This window comes from Garra rufa, chromosome 23, assembly GCF_049309525.1.
Source record: "Garra rufa chromosome 23, GarRuf1.0, whole genome shotgun sequence".
NCBI lineage: Eukaryota > Metazoa > Chordata > Actinopteri > Cypriniformes > Cyprinidae > Garra > Garra rufa.
The window spans coordinates 31742987-31753064 of NC_133383.1; the positions used below are offsets into that span (position 1 = coordinate 31742987).

Sequence of the window (10078 nt, forward strand, 5' to 3'; positions counted from 1 at the left end):
GTTTTTCTACCTTTTATATGAAAAAGCACTAAATTTGACTTAAATAGCAATGTGATGAACTGATTTAGACCAAGAAAACAAGTCCACACATTTCCTTAACAAGCCACACAATCTGAGGCTATCAAAAAGGGAATTTTAATTCCTAACCTTAAGTGTGAGCAAAATTAAAAGTAATAATGCCCAGCAAACAGTACTAAACAGTACTAAAAAAAACTTTTATTATTTGTAAAATAAACCAGCTTTTTGTGATTTTGTGACACACTGTTCCCTACTAAAGTTTGAACTGATTACACACTTAACACTTCATTCTGCTTCACAGCCAGATGCATTAAACCCCTGAACCGAAGCCATTAAATATTTATTTGCCGCTTTACGATATAATAACTATTAAAGAGTACATTGAGTCTTTCCATATACAGTACTTACTATTTTATTGATAATAAGCATGACAACATTTTATCCAGGATCCTAAGTGCAACACAGGATATGTTTTACTTTTTCTGCATGTCATGCCTCGTGGTGAATGTTTGCATTGCCTGGCCATATAAACCACAGGAAGAGTGGGAGCAAAAAGGTGGGACAGCAGTGGTAAACCTCATGACATCACAAGCTCCACTGCCATTGGCTGTTTCCAGAGGGAACAGGGTTTAAAAAGCCAACCAACAGCCATCCCTCACTAACATCAAAACATACCAAGATCTCCTCTGATAAACGGGACCTCAGTCTATCCTCCGACTTCAAACTTCTCAAAGAGAAAGAGGTAAGTCAGATCTCCGATTAATATTTTTGTATTTTTTAGAATGTTGAGGTTTTAAATATAGAAAAGCTTTGTGTAACTTTGTGCAGTTTTTAGGTCCGTCAGGCATTAGTAGAAGTAGTTTGGGATCATGCAGCTATTTTAACCTATAATCCTGACAAATAATTTATACATCATACGCAGTTCTGGTGGAATAAGCATCAACGTTCAGTAAATGCAATTCTTGTTCAGCCTCAATGTAAGTGCAAGACTGATGTTATGAAGCTTTTTAATGATTCCAACCACAGTTTATTATAGGCAGAGATGATTAACATGAACTTGACAGACGAAAGAGGAAGTTGCGGCTATGGCACATAAAGGCCTTACTAATTTGTCAACTGACTCATTTATTCCAGCGACACAACCACTAAATTAAAGTTCCATACAAAAGAATAATAATACTGGCTGAGTGACAGCTGCCTGCAGCCTCAACAGAACTCGTCCACACTTAGTGCTGCACTTCGCATTTAATTTGACGCCACAAATTTCAGGCCTTGGGGCTCAAAGCGTTCAAGATTCTAATGAGAAACTAAGTCTGGAGCCAGAGACGTGCTATTTCTTGGGATTGTGGCTGCTACATAGTCTACATATAACTTCTGGAATTATACACCAGAGGAGATCATTATAGGTATAGCTAAACACACACTGCCTCAACTTATATTTTATCCAATGTAGCTGTAGCTCAAAACAAACGACATGTTTCATGGTGAGGACTGGCAGGAAGCCTTTTGGCATTTGCCAACATGTTTTACAGCACCCTTAAAAGGCATGCTTCCTTCCGAGTCGGTAAATGCGTAATTACCAAAAATACCCACTTGAGGCATTTTATAGTCGGAACATTAAAGCAAAACTGTTTTCTGTGAAACAATTATAAGGTCAAAACTGATGCTCTTTATAACTGTGGAGCAACTTTGAACTTTGTTTTTCTTCTTTTGTAGATTACTTTGCACAAAAATGAAGACTGTTATCGTTTTAACCCTCCTCATCGCCACAGTCTTCTGTCTACCTGTAAGTTCACGGTCAAGGTAACTACAAATCTGGGCTTTAAAGTTTTACACTACAACATTTACAAATATATTTGTTTAATTTCTCAGGTGAAGCGCTCAGCGAGCAGCTCAGAGAGCTCTGAAGAACTTGTGGCTGCTCAACGGGCAAGTATCTTGTTTGATATAGACAAAGTAGGCACTGCTTTGAAATGAATACAGTGCAGAAAACAATAATTTAACAAAAAACATCTGTTTTGTCTTATATAGCCACCTCCTATTCTACGAAAAGCTGCTGCTGTTATGTTCAAGGCAGAACCTACACAGGTAAAACCCATCCTTTAGTCTGTATTTTGTCTATAAATTAATAGTTCACTCCAGATTTGACAATTCTGTCAACATTTATTCACTCTTACTTTCTTTTGTGGAACAAAAAAGATGCATTTTTGAAGAATACTCTTGACCTTTTTTTCAGTAAAATGAGGAACGGGGCTGTTAAGCAGCAAAATGACAAAACCCTACCAAAAATCAGTGGTCTGGAAACCATACAATAATTTTGAATAAGGAACAAATAATAATGTTAAGTCATTGTTTACTAAAAATCTTTGCATCTAACCAAGTTCACTTTGCTGAGTATGAGATTTCATGACGGAGAGAACAAATTCTCAAAACTATTTAAAGAGTTCATTTGCAAAAACAGGTTTTTAAAACATTTCTAAATGTTTTTTATTCTGCATTCCAAGTAAAATCAATCAAACTGAAGTTGGGTTGTTTCGATTAAGTTACAATAACTCAAAAAATACGGCTAACTAACACAAAGGTTTTTGCAAGTCAACTCTTCATTTGTTCAGGAATCTGGCTAGTTTTAAGTTTTATTAATAATAATTTGGTGCTTTTCAATGTCATTGCATGGAAAAAATCAATCGGTACATTTTTAGAAATTCTCCTTTTGTTTCCACTGAGGAAAGGAAGTGAATAAATGATGGGTGAACTCTAGTAAACTTTTCGTTTAATCTCAAAATACTGATATAAACTGCCACCTGTGAGCTATTTAAATTCATGGACATGATAATTGGCACGTACATGAGTGGTACAGTGAGTATTGTTATATTTACGCCAAGGCATTTGGTTGTGTTTCAGACCACGCCAGCAGAATCCAATGAAAGCACAGACAGTGAAGATGACAGTGAGGTAAATGAAAACTCATCCTCTAACCACATCACACGTCACTGCACTCCCACTATAGCCAATAAAAGACAACTCTGCTCTAAAAATACCCTTCCGCTGGTCTAGACGCACTGTAAGTGACCTTGCTGCGAGTCTCAATACTGGTTCTTGCATTTGCAGGATGCAGATGAGGAATCTAAAACAGATGAGAAGGAAGAGGATAACGTGAGTCACTCTGATTATGCTAAAATACTTGTTTTCTGACATGTTGAACCATTGTGCCCTTTTGCCCAAACAATTGACTAAACCAGTGGTTTTTAACTGGTTTTGGCTCAAAGCCCAGAACTGAACATAGGGATGAAGTGGTGGACTTCCAGCAGTATAAACAGTAAGGCATCTGCCAGATGCATATGAGTAAAATGTAGAAGGAAACACAGTACCAAAATGGTTTATTATTAAAATGCACTAACAATCAAAATATAAAATGACCATGGACCACCAAACCAGTCGTAAGTAGCATGGGTATATTTGTAGCAATAGCCAACAATATGTTGAATGGGTCAAAATTATCTATTTTTCTTTTATGCCAAAAAACATACCAAGTAAAGATCATGTTCCATGAAAATATTTTGTAAATTTCCTACCGTAAATATATTAAAACTTAATTTTTGATAAGTAATATACATTGCTAATAGCTTAATTTGGACTTATTGGACAAAGGCAATTTTCTCAATATTTAGATTTTTCTGCACCCTCAGATTCCAGATTTTCAAATAGTTGTACCTCGGCCAAATACTGTCCTTATTTATTCAGCTTTCAGATGATCTCAAATTAAAAAAAAATACGCATATGACTGTTTTTTGGTCCAGGGTCACATATTTATTTCTTTTACTATGCTATTTATCCAAATAACAACCTACTTGATATTTAAGACACAGAATTCTGGACCTCTGAGATTTCACAGCGACACCAAAGAAATTGAATCCAGAAATCGAATGCTAGCAGTAAAGTTAATGTGGTCACTTTAATTGCTCATAAACATATATTTTCCATTTAGGATACTGATTCCAGTGAGAGTGAATCTGGAGAAACTGCGACCACCGCTGTCCCATCCACAATTGAACCCTCGCTGGACCCGATCATCAACACAGGCCGGGGAGACAGCATGGGCTACCCTAGCGACTACAAAAAAACCATCATCTATGTGGACGCAAAAGACGTCGAAAAAATAGCTTCCCCATACAAGTCCTTCAGCAGCGACAAGTTGGGCGGCTTGACATTCGTGAGCAAGAAGTCATCTGCCTACGATGACCAGAGTATCAATGATGTGGAGAAAGAGATTAAACTGTACAAGGTAAATATAAAGGTTACTTAAGTATATAAAGGTTGACAAGTAACCACCATTTTTTTTGACACAGAAGTAAGCCTATGGTTAAGACTTCCGGTTCATTAGCCACTATAGGGAAATAAGCAGAAGAATAACAAAGTGCAGTAAATGGTAAAACTGTTTGCACTACAAACCAGTGTGTTTATAATTAAGATACATAAAATACATTAAAATAATATTGTATGACACAATAATTTGCGATATCAAGCAGCAAAACCAGCTGTTTTGAACAGTTAAAAACAGCTGGACGCTAATGAGACCTGAAGCCAAACCCATAATATTTACAAATGGCCGCGTTCACTCTTATCAAACGGTATTTATTAAAGTATTAGAGTGTTTTGTCGTGACCTGAAGTACAATTAACGATGCTACTAACTTTACCACGTTTCAGAAGCATGCCAGAAATTTAGCTATGATGATAATAATGTATTTTTTAAGTAAAAAGCTTTATTTAATGACCAAACGACGCTGTTTTTGAGGGAATAATCAAACGCACTCACCTGAACTGCTCTCTCTCTCACTCCTTCTCCGAATGTCCGAATCATTTTAGTGAATCGATTCATCCTAAACGGTTCTCTCTCCTCGTGTGTGTAGAATTTAGCTTTGGAAAGTCGGATTTGTTCGAGGGAATCGATTCATCTTAAACGGTCCTCTCTGTTTATGATCCGATTCATTCCAGTGAATCGATTCGCTCGGAAGATTCACTTAAATGATCGTGTTCACAAAAAATGATTCAGCAATTTGACTCCCTGTTCTAAAATGTGTGACCCTGGACCACAAAACTACTCATAAAGGTACACTTTTGGAAAAAAATTGAAAAAAGTTTTAAAAAAGTTAAAAACTATTTTTCGAATTTGGATTTTAAGTAAATGATAAAAGAAAAGAAAATATTGAGAAAATCACCTTTAAAGTTGTCCAAATGAAGTTCTTAGCAATGCATATTACTAATCGAAAATTAAGTTTGGATATTTTACAGTAGGAAATTTACAAAGTATTTTCATGGAACATGATATTTACTTAATAGCCTAAGGATTTTTGGCATAAAAGAAAAATCAATCATTTTGACCCATACAATATACCCGTGCTACTTAAGACCGTTTTTGTGGTCCAAGGTCACATATGTGCTATGCTTTTCTCTCAGTTATGTAAATTACTTTTATTGTTGTATTTAGTAGCTTTATATTTGATCATCCTAAGTGAGATTTAGTTTTCATTTAAAAATTGTCGTTGTTGTAGAATGAGCAAAAATATGGCTCTGATATTTTTTAACCCCTTAACTGTGATCCCCATTTTTGAAAATTCTATCCAAACCTAAATTATTATAATTCATGAATCCTTTAATTAAAGTATTAAAACTTTTAGAGAATTTAATTTACTGTAAAGAAAATGTATTGTACTATTTGTTATTTTATTTTATTATTTATAAAATAGTTAAAAATACAAAATTGCAAAAAAATTAAAGCAATATGTCTTCATAAGTTGGCATTATACCAAAAAAGTCACCGTTTGCCACTCAAACCTCATTGATTTTTTTGTAATGCATTTTTGTCACATATCTATCATTTTCTCTCTCAATATTATGTCTGTCACAAAATATAGAATCTTCAGACTCCGATCTTTCCAACGATATTTCTAACGAAAGTTTTGAAACCCCTGCTAAGTGGAGAGACCGCTAGATTTCTATGGTAGCGCAATGTCCGGTTTCAAAAACGGTTTTCACCAGATGAATTTTGAGATTTTAAGCTTTCAAATGGTATATAACTAGAATCATTGTAGCTGAGATGTTTTTTTTTTTTTTGTTTCTCAGGCTCTGCAGGTGCATGATACTCTTCTGGAGGATGAGGACACCAGCACGCCAGAGGTGCAGAACATGGAGCCTAACGGCCGCCAGGCTCCTCTGGGAAGCCAAGAGGTCATTCCCTCCGGAAACCAGGATGCTACAGTGTCAGACAGTGAGGGGGCAAGTGCTGGCGACAGCGCAAGTGCCAGTGCCAGCCAGGAGCAAAATGAAGCCGAGTCAGATAGCAGCCCAAGCAGCGAGGAGACCACAGCCACGCCTGGAGCCGCAGACAGCGATGAAGACTCCTCACAGAGCACAGAGAGCCAGGAGAGCAATTCAGATGAAGTGAACACTCAGACCACCGACGCAACCGTTATCATAGCAAAGTAAACACCTCCGAGCACAACCCCGCAACGGGCTTTCGACAGAAACGAATGCAAATGTATTAAATGTATGGTGCTTGGTGACTCACTCCACCTGATTTTAGTGTGAGTTAGGCAAACGGCAGAGCACAAAGATACAGTACATGCAAGTTCTTGAACTGCTGCCGAACCTGTTAAGATGCAGTTTCATCTCAACAATGTCTTCCTGTTCATTGCACAATTATTTACAATCTTAATGTAAATGTAATTTTATACTGCTCTATGTATGTAATGATTGATCATTTATGAATAAATTTTGTCCTATATCAGTTATGCAGTGTTTTCTAGTGTGCACAAAAAATACACAAGATGCAATGTCCAAATATTACCAAAGCTACCCTAAAAAGAATGACAGATTAAACTCAAGTGAACTAGTCACACTGGCAGTTTGGTTGCTTGAAAAGTGCAAATTCATACAATTATCAGCTAAGGTAAAACCTTGCATATTTACAGTATATAGAAACATCTGGCTAAAAATATTGATACCAAACAATAAAAACACCTTAAACCAGCCTAAACTGGTTTGGTCAGATGGTCACACTGGGAGACCAGATTAAACCAGCTAAGACCAGCAAACAAGCTTAGGCTGGTTTAAGATTTTTGAGGTCCAACACAATATCCAAAGGCCTCCATATTGGCTAAAATATTTCTTCTGGCATTTCTGCAGTAATTATGACTTGTTTGTCCTAAACAGTTAAACTGCCTGCTGTTCTTCAGAAAAATCCTTCAGGTCCCACATATTCTTTGGTTTTTCAGCAATTTTGTGTATTTGAACCCTTTCCAATATGACTATATGATTTTAAGATCCATTTTTTTGAAGATCAGAGTAAATTTAAGTTATTTTGTCTTCTGGGAAACATTGTATGTAGCTTCTTAAGGGCAGTACTAAATGAAAAAAAAATTATATTTAGGCAAAATAAATATATTGCTCCCCCCCCCCCCCCCCCCCGACTCTTAATGCATCTTTTTTCCTTCTGAAGCATCAGTGAGTGTTTGAACCGCTGCAACAACTCATCTAAGAGGTCACAAAAGACCCCACAACAACATCTAAAGAACTGCGGGCCTCTCTTGCCGCAGTTAAGCTCAGTGTTCATGACTCCACCATAAGAAAGAGACTGGGCAAAAATGGCCTTCATGGCAGAGTTCCAAAACGAAAACCGCTGCTGAGCAAAAAGAACATAAAGGCTTGTCTCAGTTTTGCCAGAACACATCTTGATGATCCCCAACACTTTTGGGAAAATACTCTGTGGACTGACGAGACAAAAGTTGAACTTTTTGGAAGGTGTGTGTCCCATTACATCTGGCTTAAAAGTAACACAGCATTTCAGAAAAAAATCATCATACCAACAGTAAAATATGGTGGGGCTAGTGTGATGGTCTGGGGCTGTTTTGCTGCTTCTGGACCTGGAAGACTTGCTGTGATAAATGGAAACATGAATTCTGCTTTCTACCAAAAAATCCTGAAGGACAATGTCCAACCATGTGTTCATGACCTCAAGCTGAAGCAAACTTGGGTTCTGCAGCAGGACAATGATCCAAAACACACCAGCAAATCCACCTCTGAATGGCTGAAGAAAAACAAAATGAAGTCTTTGGAGTGGCCTAGTCAAAGTCCTGACCTGAATCCTATTGAGATGCTGTGGCATCACCTTAAAACGGTGGTTCATGCTCAAGAGCCCTCCAATGTGGCTGAATTACAACAATTCTGCCAAGATGAGTGGGACAAAATTCCTGCACAGCGCTGTAACAGACTCATTGCAAGTTATCGCAAACAATTGATTGCAGTTGATGCTGCTAAGGGTGGCCCAACCAGTTATTAAGTTTAGGGGTCAAACACTTTTTCACAGGGCCATATGGGTTTGGATTTTGTTTTCCCTTCATAATAAAAAAACTTAATTCAAAAACTGAATGTTTTGTTTACTTGTGTTATCTTTGATTAATATTTAAATTTGTTTGATCTGAAACATTAAAGTGTGACAAACATGCAAAAAAAAATTTAATTAGGAAGGGGGCCAACACTTTTTCACACCACTGCATGTTCCCTCAGTTGTCCTCAGTCTAAAAAGACGGATCTTCAAATCATACAGGGTTCAAATACACAAAAATGCTGAGAGAACCAAATGATTTTTCTAAAGAACAGCGGGCAGTTTACCTGTTCAGGACAAACAAGGGACTAAAGACCAACTATCATAAAACTTTTGAACAGGGTCATTTTTATAAATTCAACTATTATTTTTTTCTTGTGGATTATATGTAAACATTTATGTGAAATCTTATTCAGGTCAGTACTACATGAAAAACATGCATTTTGTATGATCCCTCCTAATTTGGTAAAATAATTAACATTTTGCAGATTCTGCAAGGTGAATGCAAACTTTTGTCCTCAACTGTATCTACTGTTACCACTTTTGTAGAATTTACTGTGATACTGTAAATAACAGAATGTAACAAACACACAAAAACCTTTTCTACTATTTAGAGCAATGCAAGTGTCTAATTTACAAGACATAACTTTAGATACTGTATGTGTCAAAACACTTTCTTAAAGCAACTCTTCTATGCATCACACAGCTATACAGCTGTGCTTTTCTTATGTCAGTGTTTTGATGTGCAGACTCCAGACAAACATTTCTCAAACTTTGAAGTTTGAAGAAGTCTCTAGTGCTCTGTAATTAGCCTGTTCTGAGTGTGCAGATAGTCTGGACCATTTCTTACAAAAATAAATACTATACTATAAAAATGTCTAATTCTTTACCACAGATGACATTGGTGTTGACAAAGTAACAGCATGGTGCACATTACTTCTGCTTCACTAATGTGAAGCTCTTCTCAACGTACAAGTTTAACTACATCTGGTAATCACAGAGCGATCAAATCAAACCAAACTACTATATTCATCCACTGTCTGGTAATGTTTTCCAGACACTTTTCATATACAATTAACCTAACAACAAAAATACACTTTTGATTTGAGTATGGGGCTGAGATGTAAAATAAAGCAGCCCAAGTAAAAAGTAATATATTTACAATAATTAATAAATTTAATAAATACATTTTTTAAACTGTTAAACTTTATTTGGAATACTGCACCATGCAAATTTCTCAATATTAAGCCTAAAATGTGTTTTAATGTCAATACTGATGAGGTTTGCATGATTGAATATTATAAATGTAAGATAGTTAAAGTGTATTTGAAGTATACTTGCAATAGTTCAACTTTTTATCAAATATACTTCAGCACTACTTCCGTACAAAAGTACAAAAATAATTGTTCCAATTTAGCAGACTTTAAGTACAACTGCAAGAATTTTTATTAAGTACATAAATATGTAAATATATTTGTAGTGTACATAGCATAGTGTGTGTGTGTGTGTGTGTGTGTACCTGGTATTCATCACGTTGTGGGGACCAAATGTCCCCACAAGGATAGGAATACCAGTAGATTTTGACCTTGTGGGGACATTTCTCAGGTCCCCATGAGGAAACAGGCTTATAAATCATGCACAATGAGTTTTTTTGAGGAAGTAAAAGTGTGCACAATCT

General features: G+C 36.3%; 1 protein-coding gene across 1 annotated transcript; it reads left to right on the top strand.

The window, feature by feature from the left end:
• Positions 1-691: 691 nt before the first annotated feature.
• spp1 (secreted phosphoprotein 1) lies at positions 692-6804 on the top strand. Its single transcript, XM_073829991.1, has 8 exons — positions 692-760; positions 1735-1804; positions 1891-1947; positions 2050-2106; positions 2920-2970; positions 3127-3171; positions 4004-4300; positions 6141-6804. Exons 2-8 carry the CDS (start codon positions 1751-1753, stop codon positions 6501-6503), a joined length of 924 nt encoding a protein of 307 aa, XP_073686092.1. The 5' UTR covers positions 692-760; positions 1735-1750; the 3' UTR covers positions 6504-6804.
• Positions 6805-10078: the final 3274 nt, after the last annotated feature.